This window comes from Megachile rotundata, chromosome 4 (genome assembly GCF_050947335.1).
Source record: "Megachile rotundata isolate GNS110a chromosome 4, iyMegRotu1, whole genome shotgun sequence".
NCBI classification, from domain to species: domain Eukaryota; kingdom Metazoa; phylum Arthropoda; class Insecta; order Hymenoptera; family Megachilidae; genus Megachile; species Megachile rotundata.
This window is the reverse complement of record NC_134986.1, coordinates 20,954,553-20,981,264: the sequence shown is the minus strand read 5'-3', so window position 1 is coordinate 20,981,264 and position 26,712 is coordinate 20,954,553. Positions and strand designations below refer to the sequence as shown.

The window sequence follows — 26,712 nt, the reverse complement described above, 5'->3', positions numbered from 1 at the left end:
ACAGTACATCTTCGATATACCGACCTCTCGTTTTTGGATAGCTTTCTCAGTGGCTCCCGTAAGCCAGTAGGTCTTCACCTCTCCTTTCCCCTTCATGTAAACCAACCCACGTTCTTCGATGATGTAGCCACCGATCTTGTCCAAGGCCTCCTTGCATTGCTCGCTTATGTGGATGCGCAATGGCTCACCGTTCGACTCCATCCTCGAAGCTGTGTTCACGGTGTCTCCGAACAAACAGTACCGTGGCATCGTCAGACCAACAACACCTGCTACCACAGGGCCTACAACATTGCTCCTAACAATTATGCGAACCTATTCAGCCTTGGCTTTACACCGTTCGACACGTTACCTGTGTGGATTCCAATACGCAATTTAAGAGTGTCTTGAGGCCTGTGGGCTATGGTATGGTTTTTCACAGCGTTAAGTAATTCTAAAGACATAGACGCAATTTCCCCGGCGTGTCTGTTTCCATTTTTGATCGGCAATCCGGAGACCTGAAGACGGATGCAATTGTATAACTATGTGGAGGAATATTTTGGGGATGCTGTTTACTTACCACCATATACGCGTCACCGATTGTTTCTACTTTATATACATCGTATCCTTTGATTATGCGATCAAACAGTGTATAGAGATCGTTTAAAAAGTTCACCACCTGAAGATAAAATAATGAGTATAAATATAAAGGATTACAGTAGTTTGTTAAGTAGTTATAGTAGTGAAATTGTACCTGGAAAGGTGTGCTCTCTGCGGACATAGCAGTAAAACCTACGATATCGCTGAAGTATATAGTAACCAGATCAAAAGCTTCCGGTTCCACTCCAATACCATTTGTTAAACAATTAGCGACGGGTCTGTAAAGAATAAAATACACGAAATAGTTAGAGTGATTAACGATAGAATAAACAGTAAGATAGAGTAAGCAACCTTGATAAAAATATAAAGAACTTACTCAGGCAACATTCTGTGAAGCAGATCCTCGGTTTTCTGTTTCTCCTCGAAAAGAAGGCGTGTACGTTCACTGACTAGATCTTCGAGGTTGTTCGCATACTTCTCCATCATGTCCATCATTTGGTCCATGATATTGCGATGCCTTCCCGCTTTCATTTTCTTTAATCTTGTCCGTATCATTTTGAAGTCGGGCCTAAGTTCAGGACTTTCCGCCCAACAGTCGGTAATCGTACTAACTATATACTCAGCACAATCTGCTACAGACTCGGACAGTATCTCTATGTTAGGTCTAAACGGCGGTTCACCATCTTCTGGGAACCTTTTCACTCGGTCTATGATTTCTGTCAATTTGTTAACGTTCATATTTATATTTCTGCAGCTATACCTTTTGGCAAATGCCGATTAACGAATGACAATCGCTAGCGAACTCGAACTACGTACTATGCACGGGTAACTTACCTTTGGGTTCTAGATTCACGCCACCGTACGGTCCCTTACGTCCAATTATTTCGAATAATATAATCGCGAACGAGTAAATATCCCCCTCTTGTGTGCCTCTGATCGGAGCATTGGGGTTCCTTAATAATTCAGGTGCTTTCCAGAATAAGTCTGCAAATTTCCATCGAAATAAGTTGCACATCCTCGGATATATGAACTGATAAGTGTCCAAATGAAATAAATTTTGGAAATTCTAAATTTGAAACTATGAATATTATCGTAAGTTTATATCGTACTTCGATAATACTGATGTTCACCAATGCTGTCGGACTCAGCGCAGTGCCTCATATCGTGCAGGCCAAAATCAGAGACTTGTAGTACCCATCGCGAGGTCACCACGCAATTGGAAGACTTCAGATTACCGTGACAGACTAGCACAGATGACTCATGAATGTACAGCATACCCTGTGTCCAAATAAAATCATGTTAAACCGTCCAACTTTTCTCCTCTCGATTATTAACCATACCTTAATGAGATCGTGAACTAATGATGCGATGAATATATCGTCTAACTTGATATCTTCGTTCTCAATGATGTCCTGAAACATCGATACAATTCACAATTAACCTATGAAATATCCCGAGCAGATTACAGACACGTTTATCCGAGCATATTACGGTGACGTACATAAAGACTTCCTTTGGCGCAATAGTCCGTAATTAACAATATCCTCATTGGCTCCACGCACGCTCCGATGAAAGAGTTTAGGTTACCGTGTCTGATTTCGCGAAGGATACGCATCTCCTTCATCACGTCCCTCGAAATGTCTTTCTTCTTTGAAAACTTTAACTCCTTTATCCTCACCACCACTCCGTGGTAATGCCCGGTTTGCGCGAACACCTGGCCGCCGCATCTTGACTCGTAGGACATTGCACTAACTAAACTTAACTGCAATATAAAGAACAAACTATTGCACTCTGCAATCTTCCAACCGGAGGGTTATTGGAGAACTTACGGAAAATGACTATAGCGTTATATTACCCGATTACTATTATCTCGTGTTGTATCGCCATGCATTATATCGCCGCGTATTACCTTCCTACCGCAATGCGTTACATGTTAGATTAACACGCGCTCTATTTCCAAGCTTCCCTATTATTACGTGTCCCTATCTTCACGTGTTAACTTACCATACTACTTGTTAAATCACCACGTATCACCATGCGTTAGATCGCTCTTCATCTCTATTACCATGCGTTGTATCACCACACGTTAAATTATTACGTAACTCTATCACCACGCGTTAGATCGCCACGCATCCCTATTACCACGCGTTGTATCGCCACACATCCCTATTACCACGTGTTAGATCGCCACGCATCCCTACTACCACGCGTTGTAATACCACGCGCCTACATTGTTGTGCGTTAAATCACCACGCATTAGATCGCCACGCATCCCTATTACTACGCGTTGTATCGCCACGCATCCCTATTACCACGCGTTAGATCGCTACGCATCCCTATTACCACGCGTTGTATTACCACACGCCTCCATTGCTGTGCGTTAAATCACCATGCGTTAGATCACCACGCATCCCTATTACTACGCGTTGTATTACCACGCGCCTCCATTGCTGCGCGCTAAATCACCACGTGTTAAATCGCCACGCATCCCTATTACCACGCGTTGTATCGACATGTGTTAAATTATCACGCGTTCCTATTACCACGTGTTACGTCACTACGCAACGCTATCATCACGCGTTAGATTACCACGCGTTGTATCGCCACGTGTTTTTATCGCCAGGTGTTGTTGTCTCCACGCGTTGTATCGTCACGTGACCCTGTTACCACGCGTCCCTATCACCACATGTTACATACACGCATCCCCACGTGTTATATCTCCACGCGTCCCTATTGTTGCATTGCTACATGTCCCTATTCACCACGCGTTGTATCACCAATTTCCACGTTACGTACTACATTCCCATATACATATACATGTATACATGCGTATACATGTATTATATTGCAATGTGATATGCAACCTACCCTTGCATCGCTATTTTCCCTAACAAGTTATAAAAATCACAGTCATAGAAAATATACGACGGAAAGTTGAATAATCTGCATACCTTACTAGGGGAGGACATCATGTTGTCAAGATGAGGATAACCGTGTATCTCGCTCGGATCGATCTTCCAGAGCAGGCCTTCTATTTCCTGTTCGATCTTCCACCTTCGATATATGCTCATGGTGATCACCGCAGCGCAGAACAATAAAACAGCGAGAACTCCGGCGGCCACGATGCTACGCAGATGTGTATCGTCTTTGGGACAGTGTTCATTGAGAAAACCGCAGCCAGGTTCCGCTTCCGGCTTGTTTTTACCCGGCCAGTCCATCGCCTCCGACGGCCTGTATACCTGTGTGCATAATCGATAACCACCGTTCGATATTTCCTGCGATATCACTTTCGAGCGCAGTGCAGCTGTCCGAACGCAAACAGGAGAAAATGATCTGCACGAATGCTGTAAACAACTCACTCACTAGAGTTTCACCCTGTTGAAATTGGCCAACAGGCTTCATCTGGTAGTCGCAGGAGAAGTTGTTGATCCGGAAGGGATTCTTCTTCAGGGCCAACACCGAGAAGTTCCCTTCGGAGTCGCCGAACTTGTCGAACTTGATCGTCGCGCCGCTGACACCTGTTTGTTTGCACAAATGCCGCGTGTCTCGTGAAACTCATTAATTATTAATACGAAAGAGTACGAGCAAAAACGAGTGGGTGAAGAAATTGCAAGGCAGTACGGTATTTGTGGCATTGTGTGGCATGACACAACGAACAAGTACGCCGATCTAGTAATCGTTCATCGAAATATAATCTGCATCCGATAAATGATTTCTCTTTTACGAAAGTCATCTCTCTGATCGATAATACCCGATCGATTTCACAAGCTTCGTAACTCGAATCTCTGCAAACGGCATATCGAATCCACTTGTTCTTAATCAGATTTAGCGTTATCGGAGATCGACAACCGAGTACCACTTCAGAAACGCTCTAGCAATTCAGATTAAAACCTACTTACTTTGATACGTGTGATTTCTAATAATCGTCTCGATGATTTGAGTGCCATTGCTGGCGATCTCCTCGAGCGTGTGCTCCGGTTGATCCCTCAGGAGTTGATCCAACGCTCTCGCGTACAGCTTCACGGAGTCGTAAAGATACGCCGCGTGAATCGACACATACTGCAATCAGACGTAACAATTAGAAGCTCGAACGTGCTCCAAAGCCAAGCTCCGTGGAGATCTACCTTCTCGTACTTCCTCAGCAATTCAGGTATCACGAAGTTGAAGGGCTCTTTACTGCTGTACTCGCGAACCTTCTTGGTGAACTCCTCGTAATTCTGCGTGGGTGGCGTGGACATCACCACCATCAACGAACGTGCCCTCTTCAGGAAGTCCTTTGGCTCCAGACAATTTTTTAGGTTGTCGAAGTGTTCCGGTTCTGTAAGTCGCGCCCAATATTAACTGGGTTGCATCTCTTTTTTAAAATCGCGGAAGTTTTCACAATTCGATGGTGTTTATACTTCACTCGAATGTATGTGTGTAAGAATTTGAGTTAGTAAAACCCTGTATGACACGAATTGGTTGTAGAACGTCCGATAGAATTAACTGAACGAGGGAGAAACGGATACGAGAACGAGCACGTTTGAGCAACGTTTTACTCTAATCCGGCATTAGACGCGGAACTGATGAGATAACGAGGTACATAGTCAGGTTTCCGGTCTGGCGAAGTAACGGCAGAGGCGCGAAAACGCGTTCTCGCTAAGAGGAATCGGGTCAATCGAATTTCACGAGTCGTGGTTCTCTCGGAGGCTACTTACTCCATAAGTACTTTTGCGCCTCGCGCGGCGAGTACGTCATCATGTCCACGTGTATCACCATGTACTCCCCGTTGTCCAGCAGTCTTTGATTCTGCATCGAGTTCATCATGTCGATCAGCGACATAGCCGTTCCCAGGAATATATAAACTAAACAAACAGATTTACGACTTCCGTTAGATCGGCGAAGCCGCGCGTCCGGTATCGATGCACGAGGAACGACCACCGACCGATTTCCAGAACGGACACCGCACTTTCACGAGTTCGATTTTATTACACCGCTCGAAACACGGCAGCCACGATTATCGGTGAGATCATCGAACGAAACTACCCATGTACCTGTTCCCACGAAAATACTGCACGAAACTATTGGGTCGTAACGCGACAACTATGTCCGGCCAGCGAGTTAACGTTCGCCCGAATGTGGATTCGTCGGCAACAGTAACACGAGATCGTTCAACGTCTCAGAGGTTCTTGAACTTTGATCTCTCGCTTTGCTGAACAACGTGGAACAACGGGGTAGCTATTATTCAGATATCTACGAAGCATGTGCTTCTTGACCCGTGAACTTTTCTGGTCCGTTTCAAACTGTCACATTCAATTCTAGTATTCGTCTGCGGTTAATTGTTCTAGAATTTCGGTTAAACGCGATCAATTATTTGGGTTAATACTCGTGACGTCATAACTTCAAATTTAATTCGAATTCGCTGTACTGACATTTCGCACGTTACGATCCCATAACTTCCTCGACCGAAGCCTTGTATAACTCGATGGTTAATCAATGACATGTCCACTTGACAATTAACTTGTCAATTTGACAATTCTTTTCTACATTGTCAAATGTCATAACGTCAAGCACACCAGTGCCCCTCGGTATGCCACGCTCTAAATCTTGAAAAGAAAAAATAAACGAGGAGATATTCCAACTGTCGACGAATGGTTCTTCGCAAAAGACAATAAACAAATTGGAAATGAACGCTCCGGTTGATCGAAGCGGTGGCTGTTCCGGTAATCAGACGGGAAAGAAAATTAAACTACTGACTTCTAGTCATATTTTTGGTCTCCTGTATAAGCTGGAACCACGCGCTGACTTGACAACACGGCAGCCTCTCCTCGCAACACGTGTGACGGTCTTCCACGGTCTTGTAATGGTTCACGGTTAGATTGTGCTTGGTGGCCTGCTCCTCCAACGATCGCGCCACAGTCGACCAGGCGCTCTCCGTGATGATGGTGAATTTGTACCAGCCGTAATGGAGCAGCAACGCGATCACCGACTTCGTCACCTGCGTGTCCGGTGGCTCGGTCCTCGCGAACGTGTTCACCTTCGACGCCTTGTAGTCCGAGCATTTCTGCAATCCAGAGAATTCGAGGCGCGTTAGCAGGTTCGCCTCTTGTTAACCATTTGCTGAAGGGACTTCGAAAATTCGAACGAAATAAGCAAGCCTGAAGTAGATACCACCTTCCTCTTTGTACCATGCCGATCGAAATTATGACTTCATCGGCTCTTCTTTAACGCTCTATTCTTGTGAATAGTTTTATGCTGAAGATTAGCAGCAGTAAAAGTTGTAACACTTTTAGACAACTCGATTCTTATTTCCTTCTCTGTTTATTATCGTTATCATTATCGAGTATTTGTTCCAGAACAAGGACAAGTTTTTCGATAAACAGGAGCTGTTCTATCGTTTGATGTTAGGCTATTAATTACCTCTGGTTAAGTTAGGTTATAACTCAATTCTGTATCAATCTCGCCTTACGAACAAACAATGAATAGAGATAGCGAGACAAACAAAGTCACAAGTATCATATTTTCCGGAGAGCATCAAGATATGAAAGCAGGGAAAGCAAATCGATAGCAGGAAACCTTGGTGAAGTATAAGATGGGAGAGATAAATAAGAAGATACGACCCTGCGAGTAAAATCAGAAACACAAGGATTTAATAAAGGAAACAATGTTGCAAAACGAGGTACAAGTATAAAACATGGGAATGAACGGGTGGTAAGAGACAAGCAAAGAATAAAGGTCAAAAAGTTTGAAGAAGAAGACGAGGAAGAAATAAGAAGCCGAAGAGGAAGAAGAGTATCGAAGGGAGGTGGAAGCGAAAGAGGGTAAAAGAAACGAAAAGGAGTAGGTGGAAAGAGAGAGTAGAAGAGATCGAAAGAGAGTAGAAGGCAAGAGAGTAAAGTGGGCTGCGCCGGGTGCCATGGTGTGTGGCGCGTGGTTAAATATAAACCTGTGGCAGCCACCACGAAGAAGGAGGGCAGGAGGAGAAGTGGAATGAACGGGGCAACTCTCTTCTCGTGCTTGCACAGAAATGCACGGGGCGGTTGCTCCGTACCGTTGAAATGTGACATGCGCTCATTAACATATAAATTAAACGTGACAACTGGGGGTCAGTTATACTTTAACCGTGGCGACCACCGTCAGGCCACGATCCACTTTCCGTTGTTTTTTACCTACCCCTCCCTACTTGCTTTTCCTTTTTATTCGACCCATCAAATTCATGCGTCGAATCTTTTCGCAGCCATTTCATTTTTCTTTTGTTACGACTCGTCGACATTCGACCGCTCTCTTTTTTCGACATCCTCCCACGATTTCAGGAAGTCGTCGGCAATTTACCCACCTGGCAAGAATTTTTCTTTTTTCGATCAAGCTCGTAAATACGGCTTTTTGCGATTTCGACTGGGAATACCCGAGACCGAATAGAAGAAAAACATAGGTAAATTTAGCGGAAACCTTCGGCAAGGATGTCTGATGACCGGATGTCTGGCGTCGCACGACCATCCAAGGAACGACGGTTCGATTGAATTCACTGAAAGGAAGTTGATTTCTACGTCGCATGAAGCTCATTGTGATCGACCACTGGAGAGAGAAAGAGCTACTCAATTAATCTGACTTCTTTAATCGGAAGTTGCTGGAGTCGCATAGAAATAACAAAATTATTATACTGCTGACTTGGCAGCTGAAGACCTGATGGTGCAGAAACTTGGAAAAAGAATAGGACTCATACATTTTCAAGATTTGACAATTCATAAATTTGAGAAAAGAGAAACATGGATATACCTGACAAGGAATTTAGAGCTAGAGAACCTTAAGTCTACAGGAAGAGACTAGGCCCGGAATGTGAACCATATTTGACAATTCATAAATTGAAAAACATAGAGATTAATATACCTGACAAGGAATTTAGAGCTAGAGAAGCTTAAGTCTACAGGGAGAGGCTAGATCCAGAACGTGAACTAGAGCGAATCCTAGAAGAAGGCGAATGTAGTTGAACGTAAAGAAAAGTGGAAGATACAAGGATGTGTCAGCTCGAAGGATGCAATCGTACGTAACTAAGACGGCGGGACCACGCAACGTGTCCCCAGGTTTTGCATAAAACGGCGGCGGTGATCGATGATCCGGTGGACGAAACTGGTCTGGCTTAGAAACCAGTCCCCTTATTCCCGTCGAACCGGGGCCAACAAACAAAGGAGAGAAGGCAGGCGAGCACACACTCGGCCAGAATCGTATTGTTTTAAGACAACGGGGACGCACGTTGCGTGGTTCTTCGGGGCTTGGCCGAGGAACGAGTCGTGGACCGGTAGACAAAACTGACCAACCTGGTCGGTTATCCTGCTGCCTCTGGTGAACGAGGCGGGCTTTGGTCATTGCCGGCTCGCGACGTGCTGTTATTCTGGGCTCTACCAGGCTATATTTAGACGAGACCACCTTGAGGGAACTCGGGAGAGCCCGAGTGCTCTCCGCGAACTGCTACACCAGTCTTTTCTCTATTGGCCGATATAGTTGTGCAACCATGTTGTCGCGATCCTTTGCAATTCCTCTTCCTCCTTGTTTCTTTTCAACTTTCAAACGCTATTTACTTTTATTTGCTGTTGGGTTAGTGCCGTTAAGTGGCCTTCGATTAGGCCCAACATTCTAGGTTCTATTCGTTCATTATGAAGTACATTCGTACACTCTTTTATGAATGTACTTTTAGATGCACTATCGATTTGTGTAAAATAGGATTATAGAGGAGCTTCCCTAAAACTGTTTTTCAATGTGGGTCAAGTTGCTGAATTTAGAAAAAGACTTCTGAACCCTCTCTGGAGGGAAAATCTGTCTCGCTCTCTGAGAACAAATAGGTTCTCGAGTTAGTTGCTATGAAAATCGAAATCCGCGATCACGACGGAGGTCGTTGCGCCAGGAATGGTTTATAGAATTGAAGCGAAGTTGTACGCGACAATGTTTCGTAGTCAAATATATCACCGGTCGAGATTAACGCGGCAATATTGGAGGCGTGAAACAGCCTTTATGTACCTTTGTCCAGTGGCACGATACTATTTCAACGAATGCGCAGACAGATCCCGTTAGCGTGTCGCTGTAGCAAACATTGTTTGGTTGTTTCGATCTAACAGACTGGTTCAAAGTTTCTCGATCAAACGGTCTGTGAAAAATGATTACGCGTCTGGCTAACAATGTGTCGACATCGGTTGCAACCGGCTCGGCGGCGAGAATACGTTAAGCTCGGTCTCATCGCGAATTCTTCATGGTACTTTTTTAAATTTATGTCCTACTGTCTCATAATTGTTCGCCGCATCCATAAAACATGCCTCGTGGATATTTCATCTTTCCGCCTCTGCACGGTGATCCACGTCGTCCCTCAAAATTATGCCTTTAAACTCGTCTTTACGTCGGGGAACGGCGCGGCGACGACTGCTCGTCTCGGTGCATCGGCAATCGTCGTGTTCGCTGAATAACAATGGAGCAATCGTTGTCCGTATCTTTCGAGTCACTTTAATCGCGCAAATCGACGGTCAAACGCTGAAATCACGATCGCGGCTGGAAAACAACCTTCTATTCATCGCGCTCTACGATCCCCTTCCTGTTTGTCAGAGACGGAAGTCACACCTGAGGAGGAAGACTCCAAAGGAAGTTAAGAACGTGGCAGAATATTGATTTCTTAATCACCACAGTCTCATCACGAATGTCAACAATATCGGCAAGGACTGCTCCAAAACTGATTGCGTTTACGATCTACACATTCGAACGCGTTTTGGTACCTATTATAATTGATTGCTCCATGTCTTCACTTGGAAGAACGAGTTTAAGCATTGAAAGAAGGATGACACACGTGGTGCGTCATTGGATGAAATTTAAAATCTGTCAAGTTTCTTGAAAAATCTTTAATATATTAAATTTAATAAATTGTAGGTGATATTTGAATTAAAAGCAGCAGTTTAGAATGGGTTCTATTAAATTATGTAAGGTGGCTATTCGTTTGGTGCACGATCGGTATCTAAGGTATCAAGACATTTCTATGGTTCATTTTGCAAACTTAATCAGCGGCTACAAACTGTATAGCATGCGGACATTTATCGTGTTTCAGGATCGAACAAATTACACGGAATCGGTAGGGCCAGTGTCCCCGGCACGTTCTCGGTTAGCCGCTTTTCAGCCGGCCTGGCAAGACGACATTTCTCTCTCGCCGAAGGTGACAAGCAACAACGGTAATGTTGTGCCAGAAATACCTCTCTTCCCGATACAACACGCTGGCTACCACACGGCAGAACGGAAAGATCGCTTCCCGGAATTCGCGAGCGTGTGAACGGATCACGTCCTGGCCCGTTAATGGTGGCTATTAGTGTTCTCGAGGGAGACCGTTTACGTGCACCAAGATCTTGCCAAACGACAACGCTCCGTGTCGCAGATAAATTCGTTCCTCTCGGAGGTCTGCGCCGGTGAAACGTACCCGTGCCTCTTTATCTTGAATATCAATCGATAATCCTTTGGCTCGTTAACTCTTTTCCCTCCTTCTTTCATATACTTTGTATGTCCCTGCTCGTCCCTCGCCACCGTGAAAACTTCGACTTTTCTTGCAGCGGAACGCGTGTGGGACTCGGTGAAAACTCGACCGTTGCTCGAGATGTTAACGACCCGACCCGGTACTCCGAACACGACCAAAAAAGGGACGAAGAGAGACTCTCGTTGACCGAGCGAATTCTTTCCAGGGAATTAGAAAGCAGCCGGGGAAACAGCGGCGAGCACGCCATTAGATAATTGAACTTGAAGCCGCAGCCTTACGCCAATTAAGCTCTCGGATTATCCTGAGGAGACAGCGTCGCTAGTCGTTCGTGCGTGGGACCCCTGATCAGCAGTCACCACCGGGCAAACGGTGCAACTGCCACGAGTTCCGTACTTGGCCGGGATGCGTAATCGAATCTGTTGGGCAGTTCCTATATCTCGGGATTACCACATAAATTTTCTAATCCAAGAAATACAAATTTTAAAAATTTTGAATGAAGAAAATTAGAAAGTTCCTAAATTTATAATACGAGGTTGGGTAGTGCTGATCCGAGATTAGTATTTTCGCTGCATGCCGTGCAATCTGCTCGCAAAGTTGGACTTTCCTCTTCACCGGCCATAACTTCCTAAATTATACCGTTAACGCACGATATTCTGGATTCCAGGATGATCGTTGATAGCCGCACCGCAGCCAAAGATCAGTTCATCGATAAGAGTGCTCGTTAAAGAGGATGGAGGAGGACGATTCGTTTTTTCGGCTTCGTTTCATCGCGTCGAGATCGTTCGGTTTTTATTAGGTGACAGCGCTTCGCTCGGCAACCTTCTCTTCCGCCAATTAAACGGGCCCGAAGACGCGAATAATTAACGGAGCATGCAGGTGAACAAGATGGCCGTGGAAATCGTAACGCGGCCACGATAATAACATCGTTCTTCTGAGATCTTACGCAATCGTTAAAAAGGTTTAACGCGGACGAGCAGAAGAAACGGGGTGCAATCAGAAAGTGGGCGGATTAAACGCTTTAATTAACTTGTTATGAAATCGTTAACCGCCAGGATAGGTTTGATTCGATCTTACGCTAATGACGCTACGATTAACGTTCCAGGGAGCTTTTTTTTTCTTCGTTATGACGATAAACATGTTATCGTTCGAGTAAATCGTTAATTCCACCGAGTAAAATTGATTTCTTCGAGGGAATTCTCGATACTCGAGTAAGCGAAGCGAGTTTATCGCTGTGTAGATTGAAAAGTTAAAGGAGAAGGAAAAAACAGGCAAGCGAATAGTAGATAACCGATTGAACGAACTGAATATGGAACTTCATTCGAAGAGATCAAAGGTGTTGAACAATATTTAGATCCGATGTATTTATATTTAGCCTCGTGCCGCGCATACAACAACGAGCTCCGATATAAACACATAATAGAGCGTATTTACTAACTCAACGCGCCATTATACATTCTAATTCGAGGAATGAGAAGCAAAACGTCGTAACTGTCTGGTTTTATAATAGAGACAGAAACCAAGGGCACTCCTCCCGTTTCCAGCCGTAATAAAACGGAAAATTTACGATAACCGATCGATACGAGCCAAAGATGTGCGAGTTCCCGACATTTCGCGCTAGGATCGAGCCGGGTGGGTTCGATCAGGTACGCGAAACACGTGTGCTCTCCGGTAGCCCGACTTGGGAATCGACTCAATTCTCTCTGACTTCGTTCGAATGTCAAATTATCCGAAGTTGCATCGGACATCTTCCGATTCGATTCTATTCAACAACTCGGGTATTCGAAAGCGAAACATTTTGGAGGGAGATTAATTGAAAAGTTATCGAAATACGACCGAGACGATTCGAGTTTCGCGATACGCTGGAAGACTTATCGGTCGGGAAAGGTGTTCAAATTGTGTCCAACGAACGGTACACCGTCTAAAAATACATTTCTAAACCGGAGAATCATTGCGCGACGGCCCTGTTCGCGAGGAACGCGTGCAGCGCTCGCGTCGAGTGGTGGGGGGAAGTACACAACTCTTTTATGCACGGACGCATGCGTACGAGAGGGAATCGCGCGGACGCATGCGCGATCGCGACGCGGGGCCGCGGTGGGAGCAGCGCGCACACAGAAACAGGGCGGTGCTTTCATTTATTCATAAATCAACAGCGTCTATTTATAGGTACCCGACGGACAAATAGCGATAGTTGTGCGCGCGACGTTGTATCCTTGAATGGCGAAACAATCGAATGGAAATTAATGCGGCCCGATGAAAAATTAGACGCGGACCTCGACGACACCCGGCTGCGTGCTCGAGGAAGAGAGCACGTGGACAACTTTCAGCGGTGCGTCTGGTTTCGTTCGGTCAGGGTCATAGACACCAGGTCTACGATAATTATCTGGCTCCTTAATACATGTTTCTGGAAAGTTTTCAATCGAGACGATATTGAATCTCGCTATATGGCTCTGTATAAAGATGCCCAAGACAAATCATAAATATTCAAATTTGACAAATTTTTCGCGCTTGTCTGGTAGGCTTGAGTGACAGGATACTGTTTTGACGCGTCAAGAATGTTAAAGTCGCGATGTTACACAAGAATTTTCTCGAGCGTCTACATTTTTAAATCTAACATTCTTCAACTCTCACATTCACAAATTTTGAAGATGCTTATATTACTGAACTAAAACTTATTCTTCTCAACTAGAACTCCAAATTCGAACAGCTCCACATTATCAAATTGAGAATTAAAAAATCCAAAAATATTACGAGAGAATGCACATTTCTCGTTTATCCAATAAACGGGTGTCGTAAGCTCGCAACGAGTTTGCAGCCGATCCAACGATTTCTCAACGTCCGATGAATTCTCTGATCGGTCGACAAACGGGACATCGGCAAATCGGCACCGCCTCCGCGGAAAAACGCGTGGATCGCGCGCGCTTGGGAAATGTATCGGAATGGACCAAGATCCGTTTGAATCTCGTCAGATCCACGCACATCGGTTCTCCGGTGGGTGTCGCTGGCCGACGAGGCTCTGCTTGGAAGTCCGAGAGACGAGCATACGGATGGTGTAGGCTCGTATATGGGACGGGATACGAGAGAAAAAGAGAGAAAGAGAGAGAGGGAGCGAAAGAGAGAGAGAGAAACGAACGAGATGGGAACGCGGCTGTACGAGGCTGCTGGCTGCTTGGCTCCGCTGATGCTGATGCCGATGCCGGTGCTGCCCGTGTTGGTTGTAGCTGGTTCGTTCAGTCTGTCGCTTGGCAAAGCAATAGCCCAGGCTAAATATAGCCTGGCGATAAACATAGGCAGTTAGTGGAGCCACGGTGTATAGTGGCGTCGGTATCCTTGGATATACTCGAATGACGCCGGATACACGAGTCTCTTTCTCTTTCTCTCTCTCCTGTAACGCCGTGGGATTTCGGTTCTACCTGACAACCATTCAAGAATCCCGACCAGGTCGAAAACGAGATGAAGGGACGGTCAATCTGGAACGAACCCGGTTCGGTGCCTTTATACTCGATCATCGACTAAGTGTACTCTTGTTTCGATCTCGCGTATCCTTTATGTTATACCGTTTCTACGTTTATTTATAAAATCTTGCCATGTTGGTACGTTTTTACAGACTGAGCGAATAAACTGCAAAAGACCTTAATCAAGGTCGTTACACAGTGATTTTATTTATTTTCCTTGGAATCTACGGACGGCGATTCAATATTTCCCTGCGGTTTAGAACGCGGAAGAAGTTATAGTAGAGCTATGTAAATAAACTTCTTTCCTCGCTTCATTGATAAATATCCGATATATGTCGAATTGACGAATTTCATCGAAATGTTCGATACGGCGTATCTAAACGTAATTAGCGTTTTCGACTGGTGCGCTCTAGCCGATGTTAACGCTCGTTTTATGGTAATGGCTAATTAATATTGCATGACGCGTATCGGAGCTGTTGAACTTTCCACGCGGAATTCGTTGTCGCACGATTTCGTATCGGTTTTCGATTAGAATGCTGACTTTGTACGGTTTTCGAGCAAAAGTCGATCGTTGGACGTCCCGCAACGGAATGAACGGGCGATCACTTTGGCGGCGAGATCGAATAAAATCGTCTGTGCTTTCCTTCCTTGATTCGATTCGTGTTGCTCGACAAAGCAATACCCGGTCTAAATATAGTCGGCCCGATAAACACAGACACTTGGACATATGCTCGACTGATAACGGATAGTCGTTGTAATACGGCTGCTGTAATATCGTTCACACCGTCGTAATACTACATGATCTACGTTGTTTTCGCCGCGCGATTAGAGACAAATATTGACAGACACTGATACGGACTCGCGAATTTAAGGACAAGATTCTTGCAAAATTTATATTGTATTCCGCTGGAACTTTCGTGTCGCCTTTTCGAACGAACGTCTCCGGAGATAACGAGACAAACTCTCGCGCTGAATCGTCTCGGATCCGGAGCAATTATAACCACAGAAATAAACCGTCCAGCGAAATTCTTGTCGGATCACGTAAACGCGCGACAATCTCGACTTAAAAATACCTTGCGACAATAAACACTGTCGTTCTTTCGCTCTCAAGGCCGGCGTTTCGAAATTTTTAATTGCCGCATTAACGATTAAACTTCAATTAAAACTTGTCTAGGTCGATACTTATAATAACCCGATTGTGGCTGTTTACTCGTTCGATGTAAACTATAAATGTAATCCATAGATCGGTAGACTGCATGATTTATGACCCATTCTGTGGACGTCGATATATCGTAAACGCATAAACACGGTCTAATAATAACCGCAAATAAATGAATAGAAATGTTCGTTTAAAGCGGTATTTATATTAGACCTTTCGTTGGTGACTCGAAGTCGTTCAACTAAAAGGTACACGTTTACACCTTTCTGCTTGAAATGGCAACGTTGATTAATCGACTCGGCTGTTTTAGAGTGTTGTTTCGAGACTTGTTCCGCAAATTATTAGCATCGTTACACAGAAATTATATTTAGAGTGAAACATTAGGTTTAAACGACGGCGATAGAACGAGCTTAGCCAGCGGCAAATTAAGGCGATTGCGACGGAGATGTCGCAGCTCGTTAAATCGCACGCACTTCGCGTACCGCGGGAAGCGACCACTTGAAAGCACGGCTTGTGTTCAAGATTTCAAGATCTGTCTGTAATTCAAACCGTTACGAACCAGTCACGAAATTACCGTTTCAAAAAGATTTCGATTTTTCTTGAACGCATCGCTCGAGGCGTGAGAGAAACAAAAGCTGTTAATCGCGAAAACTGATCTTGGCAAATGAACTAGGAAGCAGGGTGATCTCGTTATCGCGGAAAGGATGATGTACGGGCAGTAAAACTTGACCTTAACGTTAATTCCTAGAGGTGTCGTGACGATACAATGGCTGACTAACAAGGAAGTATTTCCTTGTTGACAGTTACGTTCGCGTTCTAAATATAATATGTTAATTTCGAAAGGTATTTGTCTGTCGAACGCTGGCGAGCGTGGCTTTCATAGGGAAAATTGTGCGGAGAGGATAGACTACTAATTTTTGGAATTTAGAAGGTTGCTTGAGGATTTTGCTGATGCGAGAATTTGGGGATCTGGAAATTTGAGGATTTGGAGGATAGGAATTTTGGGAATTTGGAAGTTAGGAATTTTGGGGATTTCGACGCTGAGAATTTTAGGGATTTGGAGGCTAGGAATTTTGAGGATTTGGACGCTGAGAATTTTAGGGATTTGGAGGTTAGGAATTTTGTGGATTTGGACGCTAGGAATTTTGGGGATTTGGAGGCTAGAAATTTTGGGGATTTAGACGCTAGGAATTTTGGGGATTTGCAGGCTAGAAATTTTGGGGATTTAGACGCTAGGAATTTTGAGGATTTGGAAGCTAGGAATTTTGAGGATTTGGACGCTACAAGTTTTGAGGATCTGCAAATTTGGGAATTTGGAGGCTAGACATTTTGGGGATTTAGATGCTGGAAATTTTAGGGATTTGGAGGTTAGGAATTTTGAGGATTTGGATGCTAGGAATACATACGCCATGTGCATTTTGTCAGAGTGCTTTCCTAGTCACAAGGGAAAGTTTCACGAGGCTAAAGGATAATGAAAGTCGTCAAGGGCCATGGCGACGTTGGTGTCCTCACGGCCAATGTTTTGCCAAAAGGATATTTTTGTGCTGACTGTAGTAACTCGTCACAGAATGAAGACATTTTGATTCGTTATATCTGTGTACTAATTCACAACTTGCCTTTCGGTCATTTTCCTGATTTTCCTATAAGAGTTTGTAAATGAAAAAATTCGACAAACTTGTAAACCCAAGAATTTGAACATGACATAATAGGTAAATGAAAAATTTGACAAGCTCAAGTACAAGTAGGCAAGATCGGTGAGCTCGAACTCTGATCTTTGTTTTGAGGCCGATTGGTCCGAAAGTTGAAAATATTCGAGGCGCTGTCTCCACTTAAAGGCTGATGTCTGCCGTTCGAAAATAGCTGTCGTTTAGAGTCAGCGATTCGTCGGTATATACATATACACAAACAACCGTGTTGTAAACGAGAAAGAGAGACAGAAAAAAAAGAGGAATTCCTTAACGACAGGCTGGAAACACGTGTCAGCACGCCGTTGTAAAGAGGCAACATTCTCCACCTTTTTCCGTGCAACCCGGGGGCTGGTTGACACCCATAAAAAGGTTAACGTACAGCGAATAAATCGATACGAATAATTACGCTTGTGTTTTGATCGTGCAAAACTCGAGGCACAAAGTAGCCAATTCGTTGGTTAGACAGCACGACGTTATTTCGACGCTGTAGCTGCGGTTCGGTTTTAATGTGGGTGCCGCCTTAAGTAACGACGACGCGGCTGGTTTCAGGCTAAAATACACTCAATTAACCCTTAATTGGCCGGCACCAATTATGGGCCCAGCGTACCGACGCGTATTCATTCGGTCAACAAGAATGTATGGTTGGCCGGCGTTGTTCTTCCCTCGTTTTACGACGACGACGACGACGTCGTTCGTGCCTCCTCTGGCACGCAGATAAACGAATTTCTTCTTCGCCATCGAGCTTATCCCAAGATTCGAGCACGTGATCGCCACGTTTGATCGTCTCGTCGCGTGGAAAGTTCGCGCCTCCAGCTCTGTTACTATATTTATCTAACGTTTTCAACCGGTCTCTCCTTTTCTCCGCTTCGATTCCTATCCGCTCGTTTATACGCGAAAATAATACGTTAATCAGCCCGATCGGTGTATAACAATTAACCCCGCTGCTGGACCCGTTACCGTACCTGCTAGATCCATATCTTATTCTTACACATAATTATAGCTGTTTCTTTGTGTTCATTAAATTTCATAGAAGCACTTGAGCGTTTCTTTATTATCCTCCAAACTCGGATATTTATCGAGGACATCAAATATATTAATTAACCCCTGTGTTACACCGATACGAATCTGTGTATCGATCGTAACATTTATTATCGAACGTTTATTATATATTATGCAATAACATATTGGGATATGTAAAATAATTTTCGCGATGGCAAATCGATCCTTGAACGCTGACAGCACGTCGAATCCAAGGTTAAAAAACACATTAGTCACGATTCGATCGAAGCATGTGAATCACACGATGATACACAATCGGGAAAACTAGAATAGTGCCTAGAAGCTGTGCAAGCCGGCTGGAAAATTTATAGCGAGTGAAACTCTAGCAACGAGCCAGAAGTGTCATCGAGTATCGCGGCAAGATTTATCCAACGATTTCACGCTATTTTTTATTTCGAACACACCTCATAGAGATGTTAATTGATTGTTATCCTATCTACGATCGATTCGTTTCAATCGGCGTGTCTTACTACTCGTGTCTGATTTCACTGCGATCAATGCGTTTACTAGGTAGAAATGGACGTTCGTAATGAGATACTGATTACTTCCTCATTAACTAATTAAGAGTTTTACTTAAACTTTGTCAAAGGCAAATTTTCTCTATTTAAGACACATTCAATTTTGTATGGTACTTAATGTGTTGACGAGTGAAATTTATTGGTTAATTCACAATTTATATGTTGATTTACTGAGGTGGGCCATGTAGATATTTTTTATTGGATTTGTGCATTGGTCTTTTTCTTATCGTTAGTTGTATTTGTCTGTTGAAGCTATTACACAGTTTTCAGATACTGTTTTTTGGTAATTGTGAAAATGGCTATCAAAGGCAAACTTCGTCTATTCAAGACGCGGCCAGTTTTTGATAGTACTTAACATGACAAGTGCAATTTATTGGTAAATTCATAAATTCATAACGCATAAAGGTGCATTATTTTTGTGTGCATTGGTCTTTTTCTTATCATTAGTTGTATCTGTCTGTTGGACCCATTATACAGTTTTTAGTTGCTGTATCTTAGTAATTGTGAAAATAGTAAGTATGGAAAAATTGATAAGGTATAAACTTTGTCAGGCTCTACTTTGCAAGGGTGAATTTTATAAAACATCATATTCTGAAGAAATATGAGGCACGTAAAATAGCGTGGATTTAATAAAACAGTTCTTTAAAACTCACACATGTATACTTAAGTTAAAAAATGTCCGTAAAAGACAGAAAAGACGCGTCCGTTAATTATAGACACAGAAATAAACTTCAGAAAGTATAATATCGAGTGAGTGATATAACAAATTAAAACATGTAATTGGAGGATTAAGTACCCTTGTTAATGATTCGTGTTACAGTGTCTGAACACATACATAAATTTTCCGTGTGGCAGTGAACACGTTAAGAACTAGTGGTAACTTAATAAGTTATTTTGGAGTAGAAACAAATCGGGAACGATCAAGGATAGCCATGCGATTCGATGGCAACGAAGGATTTCGCATAAATATTAATTGCTTCTATTCGTGCAATATTACGTTACACACGCAGAGTGGTGTTTTTTTTTCTTTCCAGTGTTCGCGCACAAGCGGACACGAGCCGCCAATGACGGGGCAAACGAGTCGGACTTGCTCGCCCGCTAAACCAGTATTCTCACACTCTATTCACTCTTTTATTCCCGCCTCTAAAAATAGAGTCTACTCCAGTAAAAACGTCCGCGTTGTATTTCTCCTGTGGCCGTGATGAATGGACCGTTGCCTCTCCTCTCTTAAACACCGGCCACGATTACAGAACACACCTATAGCTTCGGCGGTGCATCAGCCCTTCTTTCTATTCTCTGTTATGTAAAAACCAATTGACCCACTTGTTGGAGGTATATGTTATTGGCCCGAGATCTTGCATTCTGGTAGTTCGTTTGCTCGAAACAATAGGGAAAGTTAAATTTAGTGTACTCTGTGGACGCTATATAGCTTCTCTTTAGATGCATTCTTTCTCAAGTTGCATAAAAAAATGTATCGATTGTTCAATTGACAGGAAGAGTCCTTTCAGAAGGATTTATACAGAGCGACACATAAAACCAGTCTGAATAAATTGACAGCAAGTTAGTGTATTCTCTGTGGACATTACGAAGCTTCTCTTAAGTGCATTCAAATTTCAGAAGGAATTCTCAAGGTGCATAAAAAATGTATCAATTGTTCAATTCATTGGAAGAATCCTTTCAGAAGAATTTAAACAGGGTGACACATAAAACTAGCCTGAATAAACTGACAGCAACGACAGCCTCCACTTATTAAAAAGCTAGTAAATCAGCCCTTTGGTACAAAATAATTCTGGCCTGATTTTTTCCTATCAGTAATAGCAGCCAAGTTTAAAGTGTATTCTCTGTGGACATTACGAAGCTTCTCGTTAGATGCATTTAAATATCCGAAGGAATTCTCAAGGTGCATAAAAAATGTAACAATTGTTCAATTCATTGGAAGAGTCCTTTCAGAAGAATTTATACAGGGTGACACATAAAACCAGTCTGAATAAATTGACAGCAACGACAGCCTCCACTTATTAAAAAGCTAGTAAATCAGCCCTTTGGTACAAGTCAATTTTGGCCTGATTTTTTCCTATTAGTAACAGCAGCTATGTTATTCAGGTGGTCTTAAGTGCAGCATCATAGGTCATCTACTTTGTAAGGATTATTTCTATTTCCTTCATTCAGATGTAGATCTCTTCTGCACTCATTAAACGGACATTTATTGCAAGTATAGCTTTTGCACACGTCATTTGTAAGCATTATCGTGAGTTTTTCGAGCAGCACGATAACGCGAGTATAAGAGGCAACGATAAGAATTCTGTGCATCAGTGGTTCGAAGAACGTGGTATGCACATTAAGCCTTGAAAATGTTGAGTAAACGATCCTCTAATTAGCCGTTCATCAGTGTCGTTGTACCAATTAAGCAACAGACAAAGAAGAGATACACCCGAAACTAATCGAGCTCCCTCTGCCGTCGCTAAAAATCATGAAAATCGAGAGGCGACGAATCGCGTCAGATTAATCATTATCGATGAATTTCTCAACGTTATGTCATCCGTGTTCATCTTGCGTAATCGTAGCCGCGTTCACGCGGTTAATCACGACGCGTGCAAGTATTTTCCTGATTAAAAAAAAAGAAGGGGAAAAAAAATGGGACCGGTGCGCGCACGCACCGCGTTAATTTTACGTAATATCGCGGCTTTTACGCGATCTCGACGCCAGAGCTCGGCCAATGGCGCGTCCATTCGCTCGTAAATTCCTCACGCTATCGCGATATATTTAACCCGGCGATAATGTGGCAAACAAATCGTATCGTTTTGCAGGGAACCGGTATTCTCACGCTCCGTTCGGTTCGTTCCTCGTTGCTAAAGATAGCAATAAGTATTTTGCCAACGCACGACCGTGTACACCGTACACAAACATCCTCGTGCTTCTTCGATCCCTTTTTTCCTCAGGAAGGTAAAGAAAATCGTTCGATAATCGCGGATGAGCTACCTGAACATCACCGGTGAGGAGAGCTACAACAGGAGGATACCTGCTCTAATGCTTCACTGATATTATGCATTAGATATAATTACCGATATAATGCGGTGATTGTGACACGTGACGATACATGGTGGTCTTAATGAAACTTTGCAGGATTGAAATTGTTAATTCAGGATGACCTCTGCGTTCCTCGATTCAAAAATTTCCACATCTCTAGACTTCTAAATCTCTAAATCTATTAACCTGCAAGTCTCGTAATCCCCAAGTCCTTAAGCCTCTAAGCCTCTAAATCTTTTAACATCCAAATCTCTAAACTTCCAAATCTCGTAATCCCCAAGTGACTAATCCCTAAATCCTTAGATTCTAATACTAATCTTATAATCTCCCAATCAGTGGATCACCAAGTACGGAAATTTTCAAGTTAGCATCTTCCAAATTGCCAAATTATTAAATCCCCAAAGTCTCAAACTTCCAAACGATCAAATCCTCAAATATCGAAGTTATCTTCCCAATGCGAATCTCCAAATTCCCAAGTTATCTAATCCCCAAATTCTGGAATTTCCAAACTACCAAATCCTCAAATACCGAAGTTATCTTCCCAATTCTAATCCCCATTAAAATGGAAATCCCCATTATCTAATCTCGAAATCTCCACATACATAAATTTCCAAACTGCTAATGTATCAAACCCCGAATCTCCATACATAACTTTCCAAACCCGTAAGTTATCAAGTCCCAAATGAAGTTAGCAACGCGAGAGCGCGTGATGGAGCTGACGATTAGGTAACAAATAGCGAATGATGCGATCTTTTTCCCCTAAATCGACATTTATCCTTGTAGGAGTTTATCTCGGTAGTGCAGTGACGGTAGTAGAGGATGAATGGTCCGGTAGTGGATGATCGGTGGTCGTGCGCGGCTAAAGATAGCCGAACGATTACTTCATCGTGGAAATCACGTAACGTCACGTCGGAACGTCGGGGTGTCGGTGGGACGAGGAAATGGCTAGACGAATCGTACGATTCAGGTGAAACGATTCACCTCTGCCGTTCGGGAAAAGAACACAGTGATCGTTGCTTTTTACCGGTGTCACGTATTACGCGTGTACATAAATAATGCATACGAGACGCCAAACGAGCATACCGCTATTACCGGACCGATAGCTACCGCAGAAGCGCTATTATTACGCCGTTATTGCACAAGATGAAAGTATCGCAATGCTATTTCACGCCTACGCGGCAAGGGAATCTCTGAAAGGCTCGATGATGCCTCTCGATAAGCGGACACTCGCCAGACTGTATGGCCGAAATCTTATTCTATTTATACCATTCCTTTCTAAACTTAACGGCCGATGTCAAGAACGATCAATCGATCCGCGTGAAATCGGACATCATCGTGCCTGTTAACAGAATTCTACCTACGTTCTCCGTGTGAAATCTATATGCTCAACGAGAACGTTTCTTGTCTCGGATGACAGTTTTCTGGATCACTTTACCGACCAGTCTAGCGAGAAAATTCTATATTCGCGTTCACGTTATTATTCCATCAAACGAATCGTTGCCAATATCGTTGCTTCGCAATTTTCAAACAGGACATCTTCATTATCTTCGCAAGACTTAATCGTTCGATGTCTAAAGAAATATTGTAGTACCGTATCGTGCCAATTTTAGATTCAATCGATTAGCTTTTTATTTTTGGTTCATACAATAAAAATGAAAAGAGTTTGGTTTCGACGTTTGGTGCAAAAGTGGGTTATTCTAACTTCAACTCTCTGGATTCTATATCCAGGTTCTTTCTGATGGTGCATCTTCAGATTTTGATAGTTGTCCTAACTTCATATGTTCTCTCTGAATTCTTCTATATCTCTAAATCCTATCTGAATTTTCCTACGTTATTACATTTTTTCTGCTGCCTAACATACCCTTTTTTCTAGGTTCACCCACTCCTCCAGGTTCTCTGAGTCCATCAATGTGCTCATACCTTAACATCTTCTTAGGGTCCTTAAATTCAGGGTCATCCAACTTCATACATCTTTTTCAGCTCTTCTCTTATACATCCATATCTTCCTAGAGATATCTCCCTAGCCTTCCTATCTGCCATCTCTAAGTTCCCTCTTAAACCCGTTTCGTCCAAACAAAGGACCGCATCATTGAAAGATCGATGAATGATCCCGAACAGCGGAATTAAGTTTCCGAAAGGAAAGGCAATGTATGTCAGCGTTGGACCAGGTAGGATAACGACGGACTGATACCGAGAGCCGGGACCAGGTAAGCGTCCGTTGGAGTGTGTGGGGCATCAACAGGCTCGGCTATAAATAGACCGCGAAGGTCAGGGGAATCAGCAGTTTTCATGCAAATGCGGCATCGATGCAATAATATTGCTCTTTTCGCGGAGAGCTCTGATCACAGCTCTGGTTACCCTCGGCGGTTTCCAGTTGCGGAATCGTTACGATTTAATCCGTTTTCGGTTTGCCCGAGCCGCGGTAAACTCTTCGGACACCTCGTAGAAGCCACGTGTCCGGGGTTCGTCGCTGGTCCTATGCAAATTATGGCGACATAAGTCGAACAAGATAATTTAAATTCTGTTAATCCTCCACTGATGGAAGAATTTCCACCAGTTTGCTTTTCTTTTGGGCATCGTGAATATCGAAGTATTTCTACATGCGCGAATTTGCTAATCAAAAAGGTGTCACAATTTTCGCTAGGGAAACCTGTCACATTCACCGGCGTACGTGTTCGTAATCCGTGTTGTTTACTTAGTGCCGTCGTTCGATACTTTATCATCGAAGCGAACACGCAATTTGAATTGGAGATTTCTGCGCAGAGGTGAACAGAGGAGAGGATGACACACTAAATGCCTCGTGTTGTTCTCTCTGTTTCACGTTCGGACGATAAAACTCGTCGCCCAAGTCGGTTACAATGTCGGTTTTATACGGTGACGTTCTCGTCGAAACGAGACGTTGGTTGCCGCACGGTAAATGGACTTTATGGCTAGCCTAACCGTAGCCAGTAGCCATTTTCACCAGTTTACACGCGCGAGTCTCCTCTCGGGTTTCAATGCATCCTACATGCCGGAGTGAACGCTTCAAATCGAGTTACGCAAGGTCTCAAAGGGTAATTCGACGTGGAGCCGTTAACGCGGACCCTCGGCGAGTATCGCGCGCGAAATTGCGGACAATCTTGCCACAGATTCCTAACAGAACTCGTGATTATTCGCTGAATTTACCTGGCAACATTCTAATCTAATTCCTTTCCAGAAGAACCATAATTAGACTTTGCTTGCAATCTTCGCTTATTCGATAATCAATGACATCGACGACGGTTAACGTTTCGGAGTATTCGCTTCCATTTCGAGAATGTTAATTTATCGAACTGTGGATGAAACTTTTTTACGCGATATCTCATTTCAGGTTCGAATTAAGCCTCGAGATTCAGTCGAATGTCTTAAACATCTGTTAAGAGATTACACATCTTGATACGGCAACATTATCGTCCCTTTTCAAAGTACATACAAGGTACATTGCAAATGCTACAGATATGTTTAGACTAGACAAGTAATCAGGCAAGTAGCTAGACAAGTAGCTATGTAAGTGGTCAGGCAAGTAGCTAAGTGCGAGGAAGACTGCCTGTCAGACCTCTTTTTCCCTTTCAGCTACTTGTCTGACTACTTGCTCAGTCCACCTGCATCTTAATCGAAATTCCACTTTAAACCCTTTTGAAAGGACTGCTACTTACAACCCAGCCATTTCGATAACTCCATAAACAAATACCCGTCATTCCTCTTGGAAAAACCTGCACTGATACATTTCTAAACTTAATTCCAACAAACAGTTCAAACACTATAAATCTGCAGGCAGATAGGATCTTGCAAAAACACTTGCTGTTTCTCTCAACACTTTGGCTTCACACAATATTATTTTCTGTACCTGATAAACGTTATAGAACATTATGCAGAATATAAGACCTATACTATACTATAAAACCTATATAATATACTATAAGACCTATATAGAGATAGACTGTCTACAGTAATAAACATCTTACATGTAAAATATAATTATTAGAATAAGGAAGTATGGGGATGTTCAACGTGCTAAATTCATAAATTGCAATCATGTGACAGAGTGGATGAAGCAAGATAAAAACCGCGTTGAAGAGTCAAAATCGCGAGCGTCATGACAGCAGCCATCAACGTGTCAACATAATCCTTTCGGTCATTAGAGTATCATTTTTCATTTCCCTAGGCAAGATATAAGACGCATAAATCTTGTGCAGTGGAAGTTGATAGTTTTCCGATTCACGGAGACGTCATCGTCTCGGCGGCTGCTGCAATCAACAGGTGGTTGCACCAACTACGATTCAGTGACCCGCGTGTGCGTGGAGTAGCGTGCGCGCGCGTCCACACGCAAGCCGAGAGTCCACTTATCGAAAGTTCCCGCGGTGCCCGCATACGCTCGTTACGAGATCCTCGCCGTTGCATAGCTGGCCATTCAGGCTCTGCATCCACCTACAGCTATGCACCTAAATAGGTACTCTTACTGTACAAGGTGGTCCACGCATATTGACTTCAAGATTTGTATCTCTCGATTCGTTACTTCGATCTCGAAATTCTTTGTAGACCGATACTGGAGACTTCATATGTGTATGGTCACATATGAAATTTCTGATCATAAAGGGATTATTGTGATGATAGACGTTAGATTTCCACGTTAGAACTTCACGCATAGACGTGGTTAGATTTTCACGTGCAGGTACACGAGTTGAATCCATGTGTCACATTTCCACAAGTTAAAATTCTACATGTACATATGTAGAAC

The 26,712-nt window shown here is 43.4% G+C and overlaps 1 protein-coding gene and 1 long non-coding RNA gene across 4 annotated transcripts in view; one reads left to right on the top strand and one right to left on the bottom strand.

The window, feature by feature from the left end:
- LOC100876776 (receptor-type guanylate cyclase Gyc76C) overlaps positions 1–26,712 on the bottom strand; it is a 76,454-nt gene that overhangs the window by 1,912 nt on the left and 47,830 nt on the right. For 2 of the 3 annotated variants that reach the window (XM_076531095.1, XM_012292724.2), the window contains 15 exons: positions 6,313–6,619; positions 5,274–5,420; positions 4,701–4,894; positions 4,476–4,635; positions 3,940–4,094; positions 3,528–3,815; positions 2,078–2,338; positions 1,917–1,988; positions 1,686–1,854; positions 1,411–1,560; positions 953–1,292; positions 731–854; positions 557–655; positions 350–494; positions 25–281 (listed from right to left, as the gene is read on the bottom strand). In XM_076531095.1, coding sequence (XP_076387210.1) covers positions 25–281; positions 350–494; positions 557–655; positions 731–854; positions 953–1,292; positions 1,411–1,560; positions 1,686–1,854; positions 1,917–1,988; positions 2,078–2,338; positions 3,528–3,815; positions 3,940–4,094; positions 4,476–4,635; positions 4,701–4,894; positions 5,274–5,420; positions 6,313–6,619 — 2,868 coding nt within the window. The remainder of the gene's footprint in view (positions 1–24; positions 282–349; positions 495–556; positions 656–730; positions 855–952; positions 1,293–1,410; positions 1,561–1,685; positions 1,855–1,916; positions 1,989–2,077; positions 2,339–3,527; positions 3,816–3,939; positions 4,095–4,475; positions 4,636–4,700; positions 4,895–5,273; positions 5,421–6,312; positions 6,620–26,712) is intronic. The other variant, XM_076531096.1, reaches the window with a different exon arrangement.
- On the top strand, positions 10,462–14,699 carry LOC105663492 (uncharacterized). The gene is made up of 2 exons (XR_013038019.1): positions 10,462–13,379; positions 13,740–14,699. It is a non-coding gene; the product is annotated as an uncharacterized LOC105663492 (long non-coding RNA).